The sequence below is a fragment of the Aethina tumida genome, chromosome 1 (assembly GCF_024364675.1).
Source record: "Aethina tumida isolate Nest 87 chromosome 1, icAetTumi1.1, whole genome shotgun sequence".
NCBI classification, from domain to species: domain Eukaryota; kingdom Metazoa; phylum Arthropoda; class Insecta; order Coleoptera; family Nitidulidae; genus Aethina; species Aethina tumida.
In genome coordinates, this window is record NC_065435.1 from 48,426,096 (window position 1) to 48,454,095 (window position 28,000).

Genomic DNA, 28,000 nt, shown 5'->3' on the forward strand with positions numbered 1-28,000 from the left:
AACCCAGGAAATTCAAATTATCCTCTTCAAAAGACGCACAGTGTTTTTATGTATGTTAATTAAAAGTTTTAATTTGAAAACTAATTCTAATTATCACAAACAAATTTAAAAAACTTAATATTAAATATTATATTTTAATGAAGTAAACTATCAGAGTTATCTACCGGTCAACACATTAAGTGGTAACTCACTGCCCACTCGTGACATCTATCTGACAATTGTATAAGCTGTAAGAGGCAAACGGGACTTCACCTGACGAGAATATAATGTTCTTTTTTCAAGAACACAGATCTCTTTTTTATATATTTTATATGCACATTCTTTTTGTTGTTACTAGAAACAAGCCAAAGACAAAGTAAATTGCCAAATATTTATCTTTTAAAAACATTTAAGTGACTGTTAGTATAAAAGGATAGTAACCAATACTTCAAAAAGTTCTTTGGAAAAATAAATATTTTTTGTGGTCCAATGTATAATGTTTAGTTATTCATAAACAGTTTTACAAATTTTAACCAGTGACCAACAGAGGGCGCTCATAGTCATTTTGCCAAACACTAATTACATTTTAGGAACCTTTTAAGGGTTTCTCATAGATGGCTCCTCAATACAGAATTATTCCTTACATTAAATGCGCACGCTTTTATTGCCTAAGGGTCTCGTAAATATTTCCACAGATGTATTTGGGATTTCTCTTAATATTTTGTTCTCTTGCCATCTAGAAACTGGTGAAATCTACAAATTTTCTCCCCACTAAATATTTTTCATTTTTTTAAAAACGTATTAAAATATTTTATTTGTATGTAAATACTAAAAAAGATATTCTCCTATATAATGTTATTATATTTTTAAATATATCTATATATTTGTTATCTAAATATTCAATTATTACTTCTACGGGACCTGTTTTATATTTCTTATGTATTATGTGTATTAATTAATTATTTATATATTATTTTGTAATCAGAGAAATTACCTTTCTTGGTGAAGAAATTTTTAATTAAATTTAACTTACCTATGTAACATATTCAGCATTATTACTTGACCAAATAAAACAAGTTTTACATTTATATAACATTGTTTAATTTTACACATAATCAATACATAATTTTACAATAAAACTAAAATTTTAGATATAGTACATTCAATATTCTCATTAAAAATACATTTAAAAATATATCTACTAAATATATAGAAAAGAAAATTACAAATCGTACACTTCTATCACTGATTCAATGAGATAATATATCTCTAATAAATAAAATTAGTACAACTAATGTTGAAACAAAATCATTTTATAATGACGTATACTGCTGTTACTTTGTATACTGTGAGAAATTGGGAGCTTCCTCGTTTCCTTATCTACTCTAAAATTGTGTCAGAACATGGGAATGCGTACGAATACAAGTACTGATTTATTTACTAAAAAATATAAAGCTGTAAGAATAAAAACGAACAAAAAAAATGAATTAATTACCATATTCTGACCCCGACAAAAATTTAAACACGTCACACTATTTTACCATATAACCATGTAATATGCCATTCAACATACAAGTTATTTATTTCTTTGTACAATTATTATTTTACATCGTATACATAGACGCCACACTATTTGTAGTCCGTAAAACCGCTTCGCATTCAAATATTGCACATATATTATTCATAAATGCAAAATGATTTTACTTGGAAGTATAATACAGGTGTAATTTCTAATTATAAAAATTTTAAATGTTTGTATTTCCACGCGTGTAAATGATGCACTTTTTTTAATAGAGAAAATTGTACCTATTTCTTTCAGCGTTTGAACAGGAATTAACAGGAATGTTATTGCAATATTAAGAATGTGACATTTTTACATCAGAATTTACATTTGTACATACAGTAAGTATACGTGTTTGGATTAGATTTTGGTATACATATTTACCGTGTTCATATACTGTGTGTTACGGTTCTAATGTAAAAACACCAGGTCCAGTCCGTATACTGTGAAACAGGTAATAGTTAAATTTTATTGTTTCTTATCTAAGAAAGTAAATGAAAACATACATGAAGACTACTTTTTTTACAATCAGATTTGATAATATATTGGTATGATGGGTTTATAAATATTTTACAAAATAAACTAAATAAACTTTGGGAATCGATAATAAAATAAATAATGCATCAGTCCCAGTTCATCCATATTTTATTAAGCAAAGAGGTTTTTAAAGCTTTAAAATGATTCCAATGTATTACCAAATTAACAACAGTAGAAAACAAATATAATTAGTACGTTCACATGGCAGTGCCCAAATGTGTATTATTTATTAAGGATTTTCTTTTTTTCTGTTTTAAAAACAAATACGATTTAAAGTATTGATTTTAGTACGGACATGATTCAATTAAGGCTGAAAAATTGAAATTCTTTTTTTGTATTGTCAAAATAATTAAATTATCGAGCGACGAACGTTTATAACATGGTTTTATACTCTATTTTAAAAACATATATTATTCAATGTTGCATTAAATTGCATTTTTAATATTTCTTCTTAATTAGCACAAATAGCACTGAATAAAACCAATGGAATTAAAAAGAAATATCAGACGACTTCGATTAGACAGACATATTTTGATGGAACGATTTGATACCTTATGTTACTACGAATTAAATCGAAGAAATCTTGAGAAATCCCCACGTTAAATAAGACACACCGCACCGTCTTCATTGATAAAAACATAAACAGCCGGGGACGAACCCATGACCAAGAATGGGGTCGCGACGCTCCTGTCTAATAAACGGAAGCGTTGCTGTGCGTGTCGTAGTTGATTTGCAGATACGACGGTATGGCGGCGCTTATCTCGGAAGCGCGCCGCCGCAGGGCAGCGATGCTGTGTCCACGCCACACGTCGTCGTCGTCGCCGCCAGCGGCGCCGGGGGAGGCGCCCGCCGCCGCCACTGGCGGAGTGGCGGCCGCCGCCCCCGAACACGGAATTTGGGGTGGCGGTGAAGCGCCGTTGCCGGCGCCGCCCGGTGTACCGCCGCCCGCGCCACCTCCGCCGCCGCTCTGGCAGTACGTCATCATGCTGTCACCTGGAACAAAAAAATGGGAAACGGGACCCGGTCTTAATAAATCACGTCGCAGCGTGGACGCACAACGGCGAAACTACGTCCTGACGGAGCGTTCAGGACGGACAAATATGTTTTTACGTGTGTGTGATAAAAAGAGGGACACTAAAAAATTACTGATTGGCAAGGAAATTGAAAGAGTTTGCGTTGCGGTTTACAGCTTTCAGTTATGTATCAATTATTTATTAATAAATTTCATTACTACTGTTATTTTATGCTACCATAATCCTATAAGACATTGATTGATTAAAAGTGAGCATCACAAAAGATTTAGACAAAAAAATATATAGAAAAGCATATACATTGAACGCATTTTTCTTTCTAATTACTCCACCGTGCGATATAAAAATTCATGGCCGTCGGTTGGGATTAAATTTTAAATAAAATAATTCATTTTAATTTTTCTATGAAGGCTCACTATTAAATTAATAATGAGCTGAAATGATTACATAGGGAATCAGATACTAAAATCAACTGAGAATCCCTATAATTTATGATTTGCCTTCCATTTTATTTATATTTTTAAAAGTGTTATTAGATGACAATATTTATTGTCCAGAAAAATGATTTATTTGAATAATTTTTTTGTAAACTATATACATTATTTGAAAGTTTTTTATACTCTTTTTATACTCTTTCCTATGTTACATTTAAAACAATTTTATGGGATTTCGTCGGTTTAGTGACAATGTATTAAAGATGCTTCAGTTCGAAGAATAATTTTTTTTCTGATGAATTTCCTTGTATAATTTAGGCAAAATATTGTTAATTATAATAGTGATATATTATAGAGAAAAATATATTTTTAACAAAGTTATGTTATTTAAGTGTTATTTATTTATTATTTTTAGTATCTAATTTCTAACGATGATGAATTTGTTTTTACATTATAATTATAATAACAATACAAAATTGCTTTAATTATTAATAATACTTGCAAATATTGAATTTTAATTAATTTTACTTTATTTGTAAGCTCTTAATTTTACTTTTACTGGTATAAATGTTATTTGTTAATTACAATAGCCGCATTATATACATAGTTCTATTGGTTATGTCACATCAACAATAAATACAAATAATTTTAGTGATTAAAATTTAATTATGTGGGCATCTCTTTGTATTTGTGTGTGTTAATTGTAGATAAAAATGTACTTGAAAACTATGTATCATGACAAAATTAACAAAATTTATTGGATTTGTACAATTAATAATTAATTATAATAAACCTTAAATTAGAGAACAATTCATTTGAACGTGTTAAAAAATGTAAATATATTTTTTTGTGTAATTTTTAATGTTTCATTAATAGGTATACTCACTTTATATAAATATATGTTATGTTTACGGAATAATAATCATAATATATTTTAATAACCTTCCTAATGAAACGTTTATAACTTGTTAACAACAGATATAAATTTATATACATGTTAGAAGAGATTTAATTATCGGAGATAGTAAAAGTTTCACGACTAATTAACAAGGAGACTACTGGCTTATTAGCAAATATTAGCACCTAAAAATTATAATCTTGTCATTTTATGCAATCAAATAATACAGTACAAATATGTTCACTACTCGGGAAAAAATTGTACCAACAATTAAAAAATACAGTACACATAATGATTATGTTGACATCAGCAATTCTTGTTGGTAGCCGAATTTGGCAAGGAATTTATGTAAGCTGCCGTAATTATCAGACGTAACACATTTATCCTCCATAAATGCATTATAAATCAAGATGGATATACTCAATTAGGTGTGTTATTAAGGTATAATTCACGTAATACAGGTGTTAATTGAGCTAAATCTGAACTATTAAGCGGATGTGCATACCACGTTTACTTTGCCATATTGAGAGATTAAACGAAAATTGTCAGATTTAAATACCACATCGATTTCGAAATTCAATTTAAAAGGACAAAAGAATACGTCGGGACAATAAGAAAACCACTATTTATAGTGACTTACTGAATAACAAATTACCACGCTGTTATCTAATGAATATTCATAGACCAAATCTAAAAAAATTGAGGAAAACTCCTTTGGTAAGTACGTAAATAAATTAATAATGTTTTTTTATGGTTGAAACGGTGTGAAATAAGTGTTGGCACATTCCCGCGGTTAATCGTTCCACGATTCCACGTAACCGTGGACAGAACGAAGTCGATCCCGATCAAACAAAGTTAAATATTCAGAGCACCCTTCGGACGGTCGTAAAAACTGCCGATGGTGTTTTTTTCGTCTCGTAAAATCCAACCTTAAACAAAACGCTGACCGGTCGCGCAAGCCAAGTCAAACAAACCCACGGCATTTACTTTTGACACCTTCGACTCGAAAGTAACAGTATAGTGTGGCATTCCTCGCGGACCCATCTCCAAAAGGTAGGGAGATGCGGGGGGGACGTAGGAGGCACGAAGACATACAATTAGCAGTGATTAGAAACAGCCTCGTTACTCGCTACCGAAATACGCGTCAAATATTCTAATTACTTCTGCCAACACGTTTTAACGGCCGTTTGTTTGCGATGATTTTCCATATCGGCTACTAGATTGGACGGATTTTCTGTACGGCTCACCGTCAATTAGTGGTTTAGTCATGAAATTTTTCCTACTATTGTGGCACTTTCAAAGGACCAATGTGAATTATTACGTCACCCCAACAACAGGTGACTGATCGCGTTACGTACGTTGATCAAACATTGTGCAAAAAAATAATAAAGAACGATTCCACAAACTATGCAATGATTTATTTAAATTGTGAGCTCAGGTCTATCCAACGTCCAGTAATTTCCAATTGACGCAATCGGTTTTAAAAAGTATTTAAATCTTTTTCCAAGTTTCCAATCGTTGTAAACGGTGTGTGGAATTATTTAAGTGACTTAAATTGGTATGTTAAGTAATTAAATAAATAATTAATGATTTCAAATCGAATATAATAAGTTGAAAGGCATGATATCCTATTAAACAGTGCAAAGTAATTTTACATTATCAATTAATTCAATATATGTATACAGGGGTGTCCTAAATAAAATATATATTTCTGATAAATTTCGAGATATTGCCATCTATGAAACATGAAAAATAGTATTTTTCGTAAATGACTATGAAATATTTGACAAATTTATTATTTTAATCATTGATAATATTTCTTCAAAAAAATCCATACATCTTCGTAAAATTTTGAGATATGTACTTTCTTATTCAAAATGGAAACAATAATTTTTAAGAATGTATCACAAAAAAAAATAAATTTTCTAAAAATAGATATATAATTTGTGATATATTATTATCTTTAGCTAAGATCTAACATATATCTGATAAATTTATAGATATTTAATATTGCCATCTATGAAACATGGAAAATAGTATTTTTCATAAATGACTACGAAATATTTGACGAATTTATTATTTTAACAATTGATAATCTTTCCTCACAAAACTACATCTAAATAGACACATAATTCTGATAAATTTCAAAATATGTTATACTGCCATCTATGAAACATGGAAAATAGTATTTTTCATAGATGAATATTTAACAAATTTATTGTTTTAACCATTGATAATTTGTTTCAAAATTAGTAATTATTATTTATATAATAATAATACTGTATAATAATTTATAATTGTGAGTAGAAAATTTCATAAATAGAATAAATTTCAGTCATATTCTCTTTCTTTCATAAACAACAATATTAAATGTTTCGCAATTTACCTGAAATATCTATATGTTAGTTAGACATGTCACGAAATATACATTTCTGGGTGATTCTATTTTTTCTGATATTTTTAAAGAAAATTCAAGTTTGATTTTCATTGGGACTAACTTTCTTTATCTAAAAAGTGACTGTAACAAGTTTCTAGTGTTTAAAAAAATAATAGAAGAGTTATTTCAATTTGCTAAAAGTTAATTTTAGTAGATATTTCAAAAACCAAGAAAATATGAGCTGTGGCAGCTAAAGTCAGTCTAAAAATAGTATTAATATTCAATGAAAATAATTTTGGGACACCCTGTATATTATTGCCTTTTTTAAATTTGGAAATTGACCATTTGAAATCTCTCAATTTCCCTGAATATTTATTATAGGTAGTATAGTCTATTAGAAGAAATTAGGGTAACAACTTATAATTACATTCATCTAATATTTTTTCCTCATTTTAATATGTCATAGATACACACTAATATTGTGGAGGAATAAACTCAACTTAAATTTTGACATGTTTTAAAGTTTTTTATAAGCAAAAATAATAAAAAGTCACACAATTTCTTTATTATTAACTTTGCGAAACCTTGAAATTGACCCATTGAAATCTTTCAATTTCACATAGAAAATAAAAATAAAAAAAAAAAAAAACAATTCTAATTCGATTGCAATTTTATTCGAACAACAATTAGTAAACCAGTAATTTCTAGTTTAATAATTTAGAGATAGTGTAGTTTAGTGTCCCAGTAGTCATTTATTTATGGTATTGACATAGATTCCTTGTCCGTTAATTATTCAAGACTGAATAAACTATTCTTTATACTTACCAAGGGAATTTAAGCCGTAATGAGCTTGATACACCGTGCTGGCTGCAGCCGTACTAATGGGCAGGGCTGGACTGAGGCCAGAGCTTTGGTTCAGCTGTCCCAGTGATTGACCGAACCCGCTCATGGACACCGATCCTTGTCCCAATTGTCCCAACCCTACACAATTAAGATGAAAATTTGGTTTTTATGTCGACAACTTTTTAAAAAGTTCAGCGTTCATTACCTGTTGCCATTCCTGCGACGCCCCAACGTGATTCGGAGGTACTGAACATGCTGGAACCGCAAATGCCATCGCCCATAGCACCAAACGGAGGAAGACCGTGTGACGGCAAAAGAGCTCCCGGCGTACGGAACACGTTGGTGGTCTTCTTCCTCTTCTTCCACTTCGCCCTGCGGTTCTGGAACCAAACCTGCAAAACGGAAATATTGCTCCATGTAATTTTTGCCGAACTGTTTAATATAATTTAATGTTTAAGTTAATCATCATGTTTTTTTTCTAAAACGCGCACATTCCGGTAAAAGCGATCACCTGCATTTTGTACGTTTTGTCGTCTACCTGCTTTCGTTGTGCCGTTTCAATAAAATTTCACATATGTCCGTTAAATATCACACTTGGTTTTTTTTAACCCCTTTGGCTTGCGTTTAAAATGCACCCCTGCAAGATTAAACAACGCTAGTCGGAATTTTATGGTGTGTAAACAAATAAAGGTGCATGTATTTGAAAAAAATTAAATCACAATTCAATATTTAAGTGGTCTTTATTTACAAAAACATAAAATTGCATTAGGTTTTAACTGTGAGTCAGCGGGGCTCGTTGTGTGTTCGTGTTGTTTTTGTCTTATTTTTGTGAAATCTGTGACCATTAATAGCTAGATGTTTACGAGTTTTCAAAATAAATTCATTCATATTCATTATCTGCCATATTTCGACGTGTAACAATACAGGGTGGGCACTGGCTTAGATAAAAGTTGTTTAAAATTATAAAATAAAATTTTCACTTCAAAAAAACAAATAAAACGTGAGAAACCTGTATAAATTGATATATTTCAATAAATTATTAGTTACTTTCTTATTAACACCTAATAATATTTTGAATTTTTCAAACAAAAATGTTACAAAACATAAAATAAATATATTTTGATTTCTAGTTTCACTAGTCTATTCAATTCGAATGTTTGAATATATCAATACATATTTCAACATATGCTAAATATTCGAAATGTTATTTTGTCTTTTTGTTGAATATGAGACCATTAATAGCAGTTGTCGGGTTGTTAATCTTTGTCTACCCAGTTCACATTCATTCCTCTTTATTTTGGTCATGGCAATGCATTTGAAGGTAGATAAAAACTACTAAATTCATTCAGTGTTAATCGTTCGTACTTGCAAATCGTTTAGATTGTTATTTACATCATTTTTCGCCATCAGTCGCGAGTTAACTATTAACTGTGTTGTCCTACGTCATCTTTACCTTTGCAACCAAGATCGACACACCACCAAGTTATCGGTAAGAGCAGATGTGTTAAAAATTGGTTAAAACGAGTGTTGACAACGAATTTATTCATATTAATTAAGTATTATTGAAATTATTTCAACCTGTCGTAAAACTGTCTGAACACATACTAAAAATTCGAATTGTTCTGTACTAAAAATCCGTCGTGTGTTTGTGTTGTCAACTTACAACAATAATGACTGGGTTCTGAATTACGTAAAACTTTGTCAATTATTTAGAATTACAAAATCAAATTCTAAAATATGGGAAATCTGAGGAAGTTAATTAGGCTGATAATTTTCAATAAATTCCGATTGTTTGTGGTTAATTAATATTTTATTTGTAATATTAATAGATTTTTTTTGAAATTTAGTATAAATAATAATATTGACACCTAGTAATAATATAGTAATTTAGAATTTTTTAAACAAGTACAAAAATGTTACAAATGCCATTTGATGTTATCAAGCTTGTAACATCTAAGAAACTGATTTCATTGATTGAGTTTTGCAATTTAATTCGTACATTTGAATATGTCAATATTCATATATTAACACATACTAAAAAATTCGACTAATTCTGTACCAAATATGCGTTGTGTATTCGTATTCTTTTGTCTTATTTTTGTGGAATTTGTGACCATTAGTGGCTGTTTACAGGTGCGGAAAACGAATTCATTCATATTCATTAAATGCTACTGAAAATATTTCAACATGTAACAATACAATTTGAGTACTGAATTATATAAAGCCTTGTCAACTCTGTCAATTGCTTAGAATTATAAAATCAAATCCTCACTTCATGAAACCAATTGAATTAAGTGAGGCTGTAAAATCTGAGAAATTTATTAGATTGATTTTCAATAAATTGAATGACTATGTTGTTAATTAATATTAATTATACTACGATTTTATATTAAAATATGCTAGTCATAATATATAGTAATATTTTGAATTTTTTAAACAATACAAAAATGTTACAAGAGATAAAATAAATAAATTTTTGATCTCTAGTTTTGCAATTCAATTCGAATATTTGAATATGTCAATACATATTTTAACACATACTAAAAATTCGAATAGTTCTGCACTAAAAATCGTTTTTGTTTTGTCTTACTTTTATGGAGTTTATTACCATTTATAGCTGTTTTTGGATGTTAAAAACGAATCTCTTCATATTAATTAAGTGCTATTGGCAATATTATATAAAACTTTGTCAACTCCATCAATTGCTTAGAATTACAAAATCAAATTCTCGTTTGATATCATTTGAGAAATTCATATAAACTGATAATTATCAGTAAATAGAATTAATTAGGTGATTAAACACTTTGTCACTAATATTACTAGTATTTTTTATTAAAATTTGTTTTTAATAATGACGTTAACACTTAATAATATTTTGAATATTTCAAACACATACAAAAATATTACAAGGCATAAAATAAATAAATTTTTGATTTCTAGTTTTGAATTCAATTCGAATACTTATAAACATTAATACATTTTAACATAACATAATAAAAAATTCGAATATTTCTTATATTTATGGCCATTAATAGCTTTTCAGGGATGTTGAAAATGAATTCATTCATATTCATTAAATACTACTGAAAAGCCATTGAATTATATAAAATCTTTTTAATTCTGTCAATGGCTTAGAATTATAAAATTAAATTCTCAGTCCATGAAAGTGAGATAGTAAAATCTGAGAAATCTGTATAAATTGTTTTTATTGATAATTTTCAATAAATTGGATTGATAATGTGGCTATTAATATTTTATTATTAACATCATTAATGAAGTTTTTTAATTAATATTTGCTATTCATAATAATATTAACACCAAATAATATTTGTAATTTTCTAAACAAATAAATAATAAACAATACTAGTGTTAAATAAATAAATTTTTGATTTTTAGTTGTTAACATATACTAAAAAAATCGACTAGTTCTGCACTAAAATCCTTTGTGTGTGTTTACGTGTGTAAACGAATTCATTCATATTCATTATGTACAGTTGTAAATATTTTAATCTATAACAATTCTGGTTAAGTACTGAATTATGTAAAGCCTTGTCAACTCTGTCAATTCCTCAGAATCATAAAATCAAAATCCCTCTCCATGAAACCATTTGATTATATTAGCTTGTAAAATCTGAGAAATGCTTATAAACTGATTTCATTTTCAATAAATTGTATCGACTATATTGTTAATTAATATTAGTGGGTTTTTTTATTGAAATTTACCACTAATAATATTTTGTATTTTTCAAACAAATAAAAGAACATAAAAACATAAATAAATTTTTGATTTGTAGTTTTGCAAATCATTTCCAATATTTCAATATGTCAATACATAGTTTAACGTATACTAAAAAATTCGAATAGTTACTAAAAACATTTTCATTTCCGTAACATTTAAAAAAAATTTAACAAAGTAATAAATTAAATCCTCTAGTCACTGTCTAGATTGTAGATTTTAAACAAACTATAAATGGCATTGCTATATTATGAATGTGAATATTTGAATAGTTAAATATTTAATTAGATGAACGTTTTAATATTCAAATATTCACTTGTAATATAAAATGAATATTCGAATGCTTTCATCTTATAAATTCTGAGTTCTATTAAATAATTTATACCAGTGTAAATATAATATTAATAATTAAAAGTTAAATAAAAATTCTCTTATAAATTGTTAAATAATTATACATCTTAAACAAATATTTTTTAAATAAAATTATCAATAGAAGAAACGTTAAAGTCTTTTTTTATTAAAATGTATTTTTTACAGATTTAGTGACTCGAAATCAAAATTTATAATTACGTGTGAATAGCATAATTAAATTTCATATTAACGTAATTAACGTAATTACAACGCCCAAATGAATATCGTAATTAAGCGAATATTACGGGATATTAAAAACCGAAACGTGCATCTTAACGTTCGCAGGACAATCGAGCGATTAAGGCACCGATAGCCGCGTGGCGTGGCTGCCTTTTATTTGCAATTCAGGCCGCGTTAAATAATTTTTAATGCCCGAACCTTGATCGCATTTATCGAGCGGCCTCGCCCCTGCTGTTCCGCTCCTGCTGTTCCTGTCTGGCTGTTCGTTCATCCTGACATTTGCGCTTCCACCGCTCGTTTTCGCCCCTCCTCCGCCGTCATGGCATCACGTCCTCCTCCACCTCCGCCGACCCCACGCCAAATCCCCCCGGTGGATCCCCCATGACCACGAAACTTTCTCCATCCCCATCCTGCCAAGTTCAAGACAGTTGACTGGATTCACTTTATGGCGACGCAATTGATTTGACGATTCCACGTTTTGCGTTTGATGCCCCAGGAATCGTTCCTGCATTAAGTTCGCGTTCGAACGTGTGCCACGGATGAACTTTTCTAACAATTGATTTTTCCCTTTGTCTCATTGTTTTTGTTGAATTTGTTAACAACTTTTAACATTGTTTAAATAAAACAAATGATATTTTGACATCATCATTGAATCATCGGATGATATCAAACAGAAGAATGGTTTCAATGAACTCATCACATTTAAATTGTTAAATGTGTAACTGATCTTATTGACTTAACATTATAAGTTTGTAAAATTGCAGCAACGTTAATTGTGTGATAATAACCAATCTATTATATTAGAATCAAACGGAGGCACAGTCATAAATGTCGTGTGGTGTATAAACAATACAGCAGGCACAATAATGACACATTATGAAGATAGATACAGGTCCGGGCGCACACTTTACACAACGTACACCGGGGAGAAGGTGTCAGTATTCCCATGTGTCACATGACAGTGGTTATCCATTGCCGGGAGATGTATGGGAGTTAAATAATCCAACACCATTAGTGGCCCTTTTTGTTGGCCCCGGCATCTGCTGCAGATACCACCATCCACTGTCCACAGAGATTTATTTACCCCACTTATTTGTTCTCGAAATGATGATGGTGTGTCACTCAATACTTCCTCGATTTCACTTGTCGCTTTGGGTCTATTACCCAAGATGTTTCGGGAATATCAATCGATACGGTGGATCCGGATGGCTTTTTGATAGTTTCCGAAGCGGTTCGCTCCTAAGCATTTCAAAATTATTTTCACGCGTATTAAATAAACACACTTTTGTTTTCATAAATGGAGTGATTTACTGGCAAATCCCAGTCCTAAAATTTTTTACCAATAACCATCACCGGACAGGCCAATTTTCCGCAAAAATCAATAAGTTCGCTTATGTGCCCGTAATTGGTAAGTGGCTTATAAATTTCGGAGGTAAATTGGATTTTTTTGAATTGTAGTAATTGAAGTGGATTTGAATTTATTTCGGCCGTATATTTGTTCATGTAGTAATTTCATTCATATTTTTCTATTAATTTAGTCTAAAGTGACACCTACATTATGCACAAAACATAAATAGTATGACTCAAATTTATCTATTACCTATGAAAAGAGAAATTAATATTCAAATTAATGTCTTTTTTTGTATATTATTTAAATTTCAATGGGTTTTGTAATGTTTTTTAACAAAAATTCACGTGTAAAACATATTAAATTCTTGATTGAAACTGTTTTTATTTGAGATTAGTTTCTACCTTAGACCATCATCACTAAAAAATATCAAAATGTTGTTCAAGTTCTTGTTGATTGTTTATTTATTTTATTGATTGCGAGACGGCTGTGGATGTCAGAATATCCTCCTTTCCATTTAATTAATTAAGTTAAGTGGCTTATAAATTTGGGAACTAAATTGGACTTTTTTAATTGTAGTAATTGTCTTCTATCTGAGTTTATTTCAGTCATATATTTCCCATGCAGGAACTTTATTTATATTTGTCTATTACTTGTTTGATTTTATTAATCATTTACTTCTAAAATCACACCTACATTAAGTGCAGAACATAGATAGTAGGACTGAAATTTATCTACCATATTACCAATGAAATGAGCAATTAATATTCACATTAATGTCTTTTTTCTATATTATTTATATTTCAATCGGTTTTAATAATGCATTTTTAACAAAAATTCACGTGTAAAACATTAAATTTCAAAACTATTCCTTGATTTTAAAATGTTTTTATTTGAAGCTTGTTTTGATTTGAATTTTGATCAGGAAAAATATCAAAATGTTGTTCAAGATCTTGTTTAAAAAGCATATAATTTAATTTATTTTATTGATTGTGAGACGAAAACAAAGAATATTATCAGGATGTTAGGACATCTTCCGTATTAATTAATTAATTAATAGATAAGTGGCTTATAAATTTGAGAGCTAAATTGAACTTTCTATAATTGTAATAATTGACGAATATCTAAAATTATTTCAGTCATATATTTTTCCATATAGGTATTTTATTCATATCTATTACTTATTTCATTTTATAAATAATTTACTTCTAGTCACGACTACATTATGCGTAGAACATAAATAGTACGACTCAAATTTATATATTACCAATGAAACAAGCAATTAATATTCACATTAGCCTTTTTTCTATATTATTTATATTTCAATCGGTTTTGGTAATCCATTTTTAATAAAAATTCACACATTAAGTTTCAAAAATCTTCCTTGATTTAAAATTGTTTTCATTTTAAGCTAGTTTCGATTTTAGACCACCTCAGGAAAAATATCAAAATGTTCTTCAAGTCCTTGTTTAAAAAGCATATAATTTAATTTATTTTATTGATTGTGAGGCGAAAACAAAGAATATTATCAGGATGTCAGGACATCTTCCTTAGTAATTAATTAATTAATAGGTAAGTGGTTTATAAATTTGAGAGCTAAATTGAACTTTTTTAATTGTAGTAATTTATATTTATGAACTTGCAATTAATATTCAAATTATCTTTTTTCTATATTATTTATATTTCAATAAGTTTTGGTAATTGGTTACTTGTAAAATATGTTTTAGGAAAACAAACAATATTATATATAATAAGGCCATTTTCCCTTATAATTAATTAATAGAAAAATTGGATCTTTTTTTAATTGAAATAATTGAATTATATATAAAAATAAAATCACATCTTCATTGTTTATAGATGTATTTGTTCACAAAACATAAATCCTAAGATTTACGTTATTTAAGTATTGTCTTTTTCTCTATATTAATAATATTTCAATAGTATTTTATAGTCCAAAAATATTAAAATGTTCAAGTTCTTGTTTACAAAGTATATGCTTTAATTTACTTTTATAGATTGTGAATATTATATGTCAAGATACGCTCCTTATATGTTGAACATTTTGTTCTATTTGACGAAAATTAATAATTGCTAACACTAATAACAAACAATAATTGAAATTTGGACCATAAATAGTTCTCCAACTTTCATGAAAAAAAAACAACATAAAAGTGTTTTTAAAAATTCAATTTCAGTTTTTATTTTCATCAATCATCAATCATTTTATTGCACCCAATTTGATGTATTCCTCAACAACTACAAATTACACCAAACAACTGTAAAAATCCCAATATTTAACTAACAGGAAAAAAAAAACCGTTCCCCACTGCCCTATTCGAATTTTCATAAATTAAATGACGAATTGCAAATCAGCATCAATAATAAATGCGGAAACTTGCGAAGAGCTACAAGAATATCGCATTTATGGAGCAAGCCATACCAGCGCTAAAATACATTCGCTGTTATTACGCCATTTTTCATTAGCGTTCGACTTGTCATTTTTGATAACACACAGTCAGTCTGATGCATTTTTGTTGCAAACGCGACGATATTTAGAATTTCAGGTGTCAAATATTTAATTTATCCGAACTGGCGCCGGATAATAAAATGGTATAAAATCAATTTCGGTTTAATTTGTTTTTTTTTATTATTAAATTTGACAATGAATTGGCATTTCCTAGCCGGGCATTTCTGACTGGTGCTTATGAAATATAAAAATTTGCAATGAAAACATTAATAGAAGAGATGTTCAGTTTGAAGTCCGGTCGTTATTTTATTTCAGCAGAAATATGGCAATAGAATATTTCATATTTCCACTTATCTGATTATTTTATGTACTATCTCTAAACCTGTTGAAAAGCAATTTCATTTATTAAAACCGAACGTAAGCGATTGCGTTTAAATATTTGATACGTAACAATTATGCGGTCAATGTAACCGGCAAAAAACGTGTCCACGTCGAAACAGCTTAAATTTCGATTAGCAAACGAAAGCGTCGTCGTATTAGTCGTCTTAGTTTATTTCCGCAGGTAATGAAAAACCGATTGTACACACGGGTAACCGTTGGTAAATCCAGTTTATCATGCAAGTAATAAAGAGAATCCCCAGCGTACCGGAGAGACCTTCCGCCGTCGGAGTCGGCCGGGCAAGCCCGGACTATATTGCCATCCTAACAAATGGTTAATATGTTAACGGTATTGCAGTGGTAAGCCTGCAGGAAGTTAATTTCGGCGGTGTTGGCATCATTAATCCCTAATGGGGCGCGGTTGATGTACGATCTGAGTAGGCCCTCCCGCACCACGCTGCGAGCAAGCAGTGTTTTGTTTTGTGCGGAGGCTCTCCCTCCACCCCTTAAATCCTACTTTATTGGCCCGCTGCAAAATCAAAGGTCATAACTTTCTGTAACGCACCCGAAAAAAGATACAAATTAACTTTATGGCGCCACGTGACGCGGCCGGTTTATGTGTATATTAAATTTTACGGATGAATGTTAAACAATTTCGGCTTTTCATCGGGCTGAAATGCTGAACTATTTTATAGTGTTTGCAACATTGAATATTAAGTATTTTAATGCACGTTTTAAAGCACCTTAAACATTGATATCGACACTAAAAGATGACACAAATTATCTTTTGTCATTTCAATAAAACATAGCAAATGATAACATTTTCCCATTTTATCTTTTATTTAACTGACTATCAGGATTTTGTAAAATTTGCATAATGTTATACTAATATGCACCCACAACTTTGAAGAAGCATATAGTTGATGAAAAATTAGATACATAAATTATTAATAAAAAATTAGCTTCAATAGTTGAAGACTGCACCTCTGGACAATATATAATAAACAATGGTAAAGTAGGCTTTGAATTGAAGTAAGAGATTTTTTGACAGTTGAATTTATAAATGTCAATGTACTGGTTATCATTGACAAGTAAATCAATGTGAGGTTATTCTCTATTATCAGTATAAACTAGTACCATATACCTTAGATAATTTCCAGTGATTACATTTATGTTGGTGGTTGTATATTCACCACCAAAAAATCTCACATTGGAAATAAAATCTACTTTGTCATTGTCCACTCAACATTGGATTGCATTCCTATCAACTTTGAGGGCCTTTGGTCCTTCTGCTATTCAAACTGCAATTTTCTCTGTATACAGGATGATACACCTAAATAATTCATTAGAACTTTATAGACAACTAACAAAAACATTTATCACTGGCGTTGTCCAAAGACACGCTCCTTCTGATCAACTTCAGTGGCATCTAGTTCTTCTGTTTCTAAAGCTACCTTTTTTATAGATACAACTAATGAGCCCCTTAAAAGTAGTGCCTTCTCTGTATACAGAGTGATTAAACTAACTGATTCATTAGAGATATAAAAAGAACTACAAAACCTACTTTACCGATGCTCACTGGCCTTAAATGTAGTAGTATAGTATACCCCTTGTATATTTCCCTTCTTAATTTGTTAAAAAAATATTAGATGTGTAGATATTGTCCATAAAAAAAAATATAATTTTCCCACGTATAATAAGTACGAAAGCCAAATAATTTTGAAAAAATTTTAATAACATTTACCAAAATACATTTACAAACATTACAATTGATTTTTCATCCAATTTACTTCCTCCAACTCCATTACGTGACATTATTCCAAAAAATCATCATCAAAAGAAAGAACTGCCAGCGCCACCTTTTTTATGAGCAAAATTTTTTTGACTGTCCTGTTTCTTCTGGGCGCCTTCTTTAGACTTGCTTCTCTCGGTCCCCTCCCTCGGGTGGTCGGCGGCGACGCTTTGCCAAAGCTGCGTCGCGTGCTTCGTCAATTCGACGACGTCCAGTTGCTCGTTGCATTTCCTCAAATATTTCAGGAGATCCACGTACGTTTTGAATATGGTGAGGTCCAAATTTTCGGCCTCCTCTTTAACCTCGAGGACGTTGTTGTTTGCGCCGGCCATCGTTTCAGAGCACTGAAGAGAATTTTGACTGGGACGATTTTGATTGCGGCGACGTGTAAAACGTCAAATAATTTGTCAAAACGCAATTGTCTGTTTTCGTTTGTTAAATTGGTATTGTTTTAAAAATTATTTACTCTGGGATTTTTTTTTATTTTTATGTTTTTGATAAATGAATAAACAGGATAATAAAACGGTTGTGTTAGTTAGTCTCTTTGTAATAAAATAGCTGTTCATAAACTGATAATCGACTTTACACGGAGCGTTGTCTATTGAAATAATTTTTTAAAATTCCATTAATTTTGAATATCTCCATATCATGTCGGTTAATAAATTGTTAATGCATTGAAAAAGTCATATATCACTGTTTAATTGAATTGTGTTAGTGGTGAAACTAGATAAATAAACAATTGGCACTCCCCACTGACTTTCATATTACGAATTTTATTATTCATAGATTTAAACTGAATTCTGGCAAATCAACTTTTTTTTTAACTAATTTATAGGATTGAGCTAATGAATTACATTGTGATTAGGTTTGATAAATAAGTAAACCTCATACACAACTGAACCAAATCCTTACTTATTTAACGTTTTTTGTTTTAAATATGATTAAATTGAAATCGTAAACAAGATTCATATAAAACATTTTTAATACATTGTTTTAGCATGGTTTTCTAATTAATTATACACAGATACAAAAACTTCTGATGCGTCAGAATCTTGAGAGAGACTTCATGTACAACAGAGACAATGAAAGTTTCCCACTACGAGGGAAACTTGCAGACTTTTACTGTCTCTGTCGTGCATAATGTCTCTCTCGAAATTCAAACAGACCAAGAGCTTTTCGACCTGTACATTATTTAAAATATGAAGCCGAAGAAAAAGAAAAAATACTGATTTATCATCTTGTTTTAATTGTAGTGTTGGAGGAACGTCAAGTATACTTCTGATAAATAATTCAATTATATTTCAATAATTCTGTATTCTACGCAGATAATATCCTTTTACCTATTTTTCATAAATTAGAGGAACACAATAAATTAATTTTGTCTACATTTAAAATAATGAGTAGATAAATAAATTTTATTTTATTATTTTTCATTATTTTCTAAACTTATTATTATATTTTTTTACTAATTTAATGAAGAAGTCTAAATCTTAAATCTCATTTTTTAATATTTTCATAAAAAATTAACGGTTTTATTGAAATTTCTCATTTTTAAAAACCTTTTTGAGACGTAAATAATAAGAAATATGATTTGTTAATTTATATTTTTTATATTGTACTGTGTAATTTATGTATATTCCTTATGTATAATTTATGTTTATTTTATTACATATATATTTTATGCTTGTGTACCAATTAATATCATTTGTAATATGAACAGAAAATATTTTTTTTATTTTATTATATATTTTGATACTTTCAATTGGTAACTTAACTATAATATACCTAATTTATATATAAACTAAACTGTGTTTGAGTTTTTTAACCAATTGCCGATGGATAATTGAAAACATCGACCCTATTTTTTATATAATAATTATGTGTTATGAAATTGACCTTTGACTGAAAAATTGATGCCCACCAAATGCCCCGAATCAAAAACAACTCCAGGTGAAACTTTCATCTGCCGTTGTCGAAGGGTGATTCATGCATAATCTTACTAACCCCTTGTAGACTCATGACTACGGCCAATTACTATGTGGGGTGCCAGACGATCTGTTAAATCGCTAATAAAACCATGATATATTGACTTTTATTAGAACTTTTATGCGATGCAAAGGGAGCCGTTAACTCGAAATTAATGCCCACCGATCGGTTTACATGCTTGTTGGACAAACTCAAATAAACATAAAAGGCCAATCGCAATTATTGTTCCACCGTTTTCTTCGACTCTCCACCCCGTAGTCGGTTTCGTAACATCACCGCAAAACGTTTTACATAATAAAAATGTGTTTTTGTTTAACACCGGCCCAACGCAAAATGGATTGAAACCTGATGTGCCCGATTGGTATTCATTAAGGTAGATCAAACGCTGGTGGTTGTTGGTTGTTTTTTTTTACCGGAATTAAATCTATTTATCTGAATTAGTGTGGTCGCGGTGGATTGGGACGCCCGCTGGGTCGGACGGTCGATTTGCGGACAATGTAAATCCATTCTGGTCATCGTACGCAGGGCCGGACCTACTACGTTAATTAAGCAGATGGATTTGGCCACCAAATCACCTGGTCCGCAACCGAAATTCATCTGCCTCACGGCCTTCCCTCTAAATTAGTTGGCTAGTCACTTTGGCACCGTGTTTTATTTATGAAATATGATGTTAAACACTGCTTAACCGGTGGGGGTGTGAACACCAATGTTCGGTACAAATTATGTTTATAATACAATATAAATAATTGGTTAAATAAATAAAAACATTCAACAAAGAGAATAATTCAGGAATGTATATAATAACTACTGAAAAACAAATGGATATAAAATATTATCATGCACAGCTTTAAGAATAATGTGAATTAATCCATGTAAAAAAGATAAATTATAAAATGAAAAAAGAAACTGGTACAGATTATATCAGAAAAGTAAAAAATTATTAAAAATATATTCTGTTATAAAAAAATAAATAAATAGATTATAATTGTGTTATTAATTTTGATATGAAAATACCAAATAATTTAATAGAATTATGATGAAACACTATAATTCGAATTTTCTTTAAACGTCCACAAAATTATGCAAATATGAATACGAGCGAACGATCGTAATTATTGATAATGTGTACGAGTATCGTTTTATAGCAAATCCTGCAAATTGCAAATGTAGATTTACAAGCCTCCATAAATAATTAATATTACAATGACAATAAATATTATAAGCATTTATATTATTAAACAGATCTATTTGTAATTAATTTAATAATTGTTTCGTGTGTATTATTATATTTGAATTGTGAAATAATTTGCAATGAATCATTTTAATTGTTTTCGAATTAATACTTTAAAATATGGCCACTAACAAAACTGTTGTAATAATTGTTACCACTAGTACACCGATCGCAAAAAGAAAAATAGAAACAAACAGATATTATGTTGCTGCTCATTTTTTTTTTCCTTGTTTATGTATTATTTAACGTTTATGTATCGATTTCGTGGGGTGTCCCACAAAAGTCACAGTAAGTGGTTGAAATCAAATCATCATTCTTCATTAAACATTTACACAGGCATTTGACTATATAATGAAGCGTGCTTTTTGTGTAGGGGCGGAGGGTGTGTTTTGTCGCCTTGACTGCCGCATTAACCCCTCGGGGAGTGCTGAAAGCCACCCTGAGATATAAATCACTTTCGGTATAAATACAAAGCAAGGATCTACTTTCTACCAGCTACTCCCACACATTGGATGTCTTGGAAAAATCATCCGAGAACCCAACCTATGAATTTGATATTTATTTTATTATTTTTATTATTATACAGGGTGTCGCAAATTTTACCTGTGAAAAGGTGAATTAAGTGTTCAGAACTTAATTTGTTTGGAGAAAACCTCATTTTAATATTTTTGACTGTTTCTAACATTAGATTTCAAAAAAATGTACTTACTTCTATATTTATTCATTTGACAAGCAGTAAAACTTTCTACAAGTACTCTTTTTTCTATTATAACATACTTATCTCAAAAAATATAACTTTCGACATATTATGTCCAACTTGAATTTTCCTTTAAAAAGCTTTCGAAAAATATCAGTTAAATCCAATAATATTAGGCAATAATAGTAATTATCTCAAAATTTATCATAAATATCTAAGCTAAAGATAATTTATTATTTAATAAATTCTCTATTATTGAAAAGGATATTTTAAATGGTTTCCATTTGAAATAAAAAAGCTCATTGTCTCGAAATTTGATAAAGATATTTTTTGAAGTACATTTCTTAAGTTACACATTTTTGAAATCTGCCAAATGAATGTTTGTGTAGATATTTCAGAAACAAACCAAACTGATCAGCAATCAACGTTTAGAAAAAATTAGACTCTCTGGACATTCAAGTCGAAAATACCAGTAGCAGCCAAAATCACCCAATACAATAATAAACTTTCACATTTTATTCTTCTTCATAAGCCACAAATTAAGTTCCACACTTTTTCTTAATTAACCCAAATAAATATCACACAACAGTAATTGAGTAGCACTGCAGTTTGAAGTAAATAATTCGGGTTACGTCTGTTAATTGTTTAAGTTTTATTAATTAACCGGGCGAGTTGAGAATCCGGTGGTATTTCAGGATTACGGTAAGGGTTAGGCGACGGAGGACTAAAGCTTAGAAAGCTTTAACCCCTCACACAAAACTTCCTAGACGGCTAATTTTGCCTTGTGTTTGGGCAATGTCGTGTCAGAACAAACTTTAGACTGAATTATTAACATAACTGGTTCGAGAAAGACGTGACTTGTCATTAGGAACAAATATACGTATTGTTCCGTTGGACAAAAACACATTTGTTGCTTTCCGAACTGGATACCTTCGCAATATTATTTAACTTGAAAATGCTAAAAACGATTCTTATTTTGTTTTGTGCATTGTTGTACGTGATGTGTTACTAAATTATCGGTTTAGTAATGAACTAAATAAATAAACACGCGTTAAATTAAAGTTGAACGTGTTTATTAATTTTATTATTGGTCAGTTAAATGTTGCCACATGATCTCACCGCTGATTAATTGAAGTGGCCAATTTTGTTGGGGCACCCACTACAGTATTTCTTATTTTATCCGGCGAATGGCGAACGATGTGAAAAATTCAGTTTTACAGCCGGCACAAAACAGAAACTGCTACCACACAGGTTGTATTAATTTATACGCAGGTAAACTGTTTATTGACATTATTTACGCAACCCTTCCGGTTTTATTTGCTTTGGTGAATGCCGACAGCGGGGGTACACATAAAAAATGCAGCGGGTTGCAACGTCCAAATGGATGTTGTAAAGTCGGACATGATTTTTCACACACAAAAAAACGGTGTTGTAAAACAGAGAAGTGAATGGAAAATTTACGTTTTAGATTATGTCAATAATATCGAAGACTGTGTTTAGGATTTATTTCGGACTAAATGTAACTTTGATACATATTAATTTTAAAGTAATGTAACAATTAATTATATTAATTATATTAAATATTTTGTGTATTTGAATATTAATTCAAAATAGTTTAATAAGTTGTAATAGATCTAAACAATCTAAAATAAGTAGTTTTTTATAATAATTAATAGATTCAAATTTAATTATATTTAAGACCAAAATTATTAAGATAATGAAAGTTTTTTGAATTGTATATTATAGAAAAAATATTAAAAATAAAATAATCATTTTGGTCATTTTAATTTTAATCATATTTTTAATAATATTTAAATTTATCCTATGTGATAGTACTACTTCTTTTTTTATTGTACACTTACATTGTGAAATTTCCACATTCCAAAATTGACCAATAATTTTATATGAATTTATTATACAAAAATTGTTTTGTTAATAATAATTAATTATTAATGATTAGTATTGTAAATTTTGCTACTAGCAATTTTGTAATTCAAAAATGGTTTCAAATAAGAAGATTGTGGTAAAAATGTTGTTCCAAAATTTCCAAAGAGACAAAGTTTATCATCCGTTTGAGATGATATTAAATTCTTAATTTTTTATTAATTTTATGGTTAATCAGTTGAGTCTTTGAGATTTCAGATCTAAGAATAGAATAGTTCTTGGATTTTAGTTTGAAGTCTATTCAAGTAACAATATATTCTTCTTTAAGTCACAGATTTATAGATTTTAGTAAAATCTTCCTAATTATGTTCTAAAATTGCTCTTTGGATTTTAGAAATTTCTAGTCAGTTTTATCAAACTTAGAGAAGCTGTATCTTAATAGTATAGTTTTCACATACTTATTTTGGCAAATTACTAATTAATATTATAGATTTTAACTGCCATTGGCAATTTCATAATTCAAAAATGGGTTTCAAATAAGACAACTGTGCTAAAACTTTTGTTCCACCATTTGTTAATTTTATGATGAATCATTACTGTCAGTCTTTGAAATATTCAAATCAAAAAATACGGTGGTCCTTGGATCTTAATTTGAAGTCTTTTGGTTTAAGTAACAACAACATATTCTTTTTTTACTTTTTTTTCCAAATTAGGTAGTACAGTTACTTTTTGGATTTTAGAATTTCATAGCCATTTTTTTCAAACGTAGAGTTAGTTGTTTCTTAACGATTTTGCATCCAATCGGCCTATCCACAGTAGAATAGAAACTATTAGTTTTTACATATTTGCACTGGCAAATTACTACAGAACTCAAAAATGGGTTTCAAATAAGACAACTGTGATAAAACTTATGGTCCAGCATTTTCAAAGAAAAGAAGCTTATCATTTACTTGAATTGGTTTTAAATTCTTAAGTATTTGTTAATTTTATTTTTAATCACTACAGATAGTCTTTGAAATTTTCAAATCAAAAAGTAAAGTAGTTCTTGGATTTTAGTTTGAAGTCTTTGGGTTTAAATAACAACATTAAGTGATTCCATAATCATACAGATTTTAGAAAAATCTATTTTTTGTATTTACTGCCTTTTTTCCAATTAGATTTTAGAATTTTTATGCCATTTTTTTCAAATTTATCCATAATAAAATGGAAATAAATAATTTTCACATATTTATTTTGTCAAATTACTAATTAATATTACAAATTATAATTCCCATCGGCAATTACGCAACTCAAAAATGAGTTTCAAATAAAAAAATTGCAGTAAAACTTCTGTTCCAGCATTTCCAAAGAGAGGAAGTTTATCACGTACTTGAAGTAGTTTTAAAGTCTTAAGAATTTATTAATTTTATAATTAATCAATATACTTAGACTTTGAAATTTTCAGACCTAAAAATAGAGTAAGAAGTTCTTGTATCTTAGTTTGAAGTCTTGCGATTCCATAATCATAGAGATTTACCATTATACCTAGCCATTTTTTCAAAATTTGAAGAAGCTGTCAATTCGGTTTATCCATAGTAAAATGGAAATTAATAGTTTTCATATATTTATTTTGGAAAATTGCTAATTAATACTACAGATTTTAATTGCTATTGGAAAATTCATAATTTAAAAATGGGTTTCTAATAAGAAAATTGTTGTTCCAGCATTTCCAAAGAAAAGTTTATCATTTACTTGAACTTATTTTAAATTCTTAAGTATCTATTAATTTTATAATTAATCAGTACAGTTAGTTTTTGAAATTTTCAGACCTAAAAATAGAGCAGTTCTTGGATTTTAATTTGAAGTCTTTCATTTTGGGTATCAACAACATATTCTTCTTTAAGTTTAATTTCTTCCATAAAGATACAGAATTGATTGAAAAATTGATTCTTGATTTTCTGTTTCTTCTTTTTCCTAATTAGGAACTCTTTATATTTTAGAATTTTCAAAGTTCAAACTGTTTGTAAACATCTAATCGGTCTCCTTAAAGTAAATTCGAAAGCAACATTTTTAACACACTTATCGAGTTGAATATTCTGACCGATGACCACAGTTTCGTGATTCCCGGTGACTTCGGCACCAAACAAAAAGCGACATGCCAAACATTCCGTGCGAATTCATAGCGACGAGCGAGAAAAAGAACAAGCCGGCCACTTACTTGAACCCTAGACTCGGTCAGTCCGATCCTCATGGCGATCTCCTCTCGCATGAAGATGTCCGGATAGTGGGTCTTGCTGAAGCACCGTTCCAACTCGTTGAGCTGGGCGGGCGTGAATCTGGTCCGGTGCCGTTTCTGTTTCGTCGGCTTGTCCCCGTCGTTCGAGCTGCTGCTCAACGAGCCGCCCAAATTCGACAGACTGCCGTCGCACAGGCCGCTCAATCGCGGCTGTTCCAGCACCTTCAGCTCGCCATGGTGCCGCTTTATGTCCTCCCCGCACATGTCCTTTATCCCTGAAATACCACATTGTTTAATTTAATACATATTGTGTTTGGCACCAAAAATTAAACAAGTAAAAATTACAAAATATTATATGGTGCCATAAAAATAAAATTTAAATGGCTTGACTAGATTTTTTTTTAATTAATTACTTCTGTATGAATTTTATTTACTCTTTCAATTGAAATAAATTTATTTTATATCTGTACCAGAATCGTACAAGCAAAAATACTACAATTTTATACTTTTCTACTAATTAAGAGGCTAAATTGTTTGTTAATTTTCTGTGTAATTAAACGATAATCATGACAATAATTTATTATAATGTTATAATAATAAAGATTAGATACCAAAAAGTAATTTGCAAAGTTACTTTACTTGTAGTTATAAAATTATTTTAATACACAACTAAATTCACTGGAAAAATTAATCAAAGAAAAATAATTTGTTTTTATATTTTAGTGGTTTAAATATGACTTGATTATTTGAGATAATTCTGAATGATTTTTATGTTTGAAAACATATTTTTAAAATTAAAAATACAGTTGCTTTCGTGAGATATTTAATTTAAACTTATTAGAATAATAACTAAAGTGAAAATAAAACCTGTATTTTTTCGTAGTACTAAAAAATGAAGGAATTAAGAGACGTATAGAATTTTAAAAAGAACTTTGTCTTGTTTTAATTACATATTTTTATAAAAATGTTTAGAATTTTCACATTTAAGTCATACTCAAAGTTTTTTTTATAAAGAACGTTGATGCTCAATTACACAAAACACCGATTTTTTGCCAAAACGGATAAAGATAAATGATGCTTCATATAAAAATTTTGAGATTAACTTAATTATAATATTGCCAAAACGGAGGATAAGGAAGAATCTTTAGAACTGAATTAAGTGCTGAGGAAGAATTTTTATGAAGTAAATTTGATGTTACTTAATTTCTTGACAAGCAAATGTGATGAAACAAAATTTTTGACCAAAACGGTGGAGGATGAAGATTATAGAAAATTGAATATAATACTAGAGAATGTTTTACATATATATTTACCAAACATAAAGATGAATGTGTCGTCTTCACTTATATTTAGGTATTACCTAAACGAAATTCCAGTATGTAGCAATTTTAAAGAAGATCGGTAAAACGCGTCGGATACACAATAGTTTGGGTAACGCAAATGTTTGATGTAGAAGATATTTACATGGTTCTCGTTGGATGAATGGCAAAATGCTACCTACCGACCATCATTGTAAATATACACACAACACTTGCATCAATCCCTTCATCACTACACTATATTCTCTTCATATCAATGAACAAGAACCAACGGGCAACACATCACAAACAACGCAACGCATAATCACCAAATCAAACACTCCTTTACGTGTGACCACAGGAGAAATACGGAATTAGATCGCGGTACCAACCAAAAGTATTAGTCGTGACCATTCAATCGGAACTTTGAGGTGAAATTTGAGAAAAGTGTTAGCGGGATGTGGCGGGTTGCGAATGCGGACCGCCAAGTCGGTACTAAAAGTGGAAAAGAGTGTGTGACGGTGTCGGTGCGTGTTTCCTAATTAGATGGCCTACCGGAGCGGCCCAGCAATATTGGCCTAATGAGGGCGAGGCTGTTTCAATTTAGCCCATTTAGTTAGCCTATCGTTGAATCACTAAAGACTTTAGCGTCAATTAAGCCCCCACTAACTTACCAACTGGGCCCAGATTATTGAGCATGGTAGACGTCTTCACCAA

The 28,000-nt window shown here is 29.8% G+C and overlaps 1 protein-coding gene and 1 long non-coding RNA gene across 4 annotated transcripts in view; one reads left to right on the forward strand and one right to left on the reverse strand.

The window, feature by feature from the left end:
* Positions 1-1,087: 1,087 nt before the first annotated feature.
* Positions 1,088-28,000, reverse strand: LOC109595701 (homeobox protein orthopedia-like). Of its 3 annotated transcripts, none has more exons than XM_049962209.1 (5): positions 27,958-28,000; positions 25,968-26,260; positions 7,866-8,052; positions 7,643-7,798; positions 1,088-3,070 (listed from the first exon to the last, which is right to left on the reverse strand). In XM_049962209.1, the coding sequence occupies exons 1-5, from the start codon at positions 27,980-27,982 to the stop codon at positions 2,769-2,771; spliced, it is 963 nt and encodes a 320-aa protein (XP_049818166.1). In that variant the 5' UTR covers positions 27,983-28,000; the 3' UTR covers positions 1,088-2,768. The 3 variants fall into 3 exon arrangements, with proteins under 3 accessions (XP_049818166.1, XP_019866679.1, XP_049818167.1); XM_020011120.2 differs by lacking the exon at positions 27,958-28,000 and adding an exon at positions 27,487-27,708 and having other exon boundaries at positions 25,968-26,252; XM_049962210.1 differs by lacking the exon at positions 27,958-28,000 and adding an exon at positions 27,487-27,708.
* The window catches only part of LOC126264398 (uncharacterized), a 75,345-nt gene continuing 56,398 nt past the window's right edge, over positions 9,054-28,000 (forward strand). The window contains exon 1 of the long non-coding RNA XR_007547117.1: positions 9,054-9,149. This is a non-coding gene — a long non-coding RNA (uncharacterized LOC126264398). The remainder of the gene's footprint in view (positions 9,150-28,000) is intronic.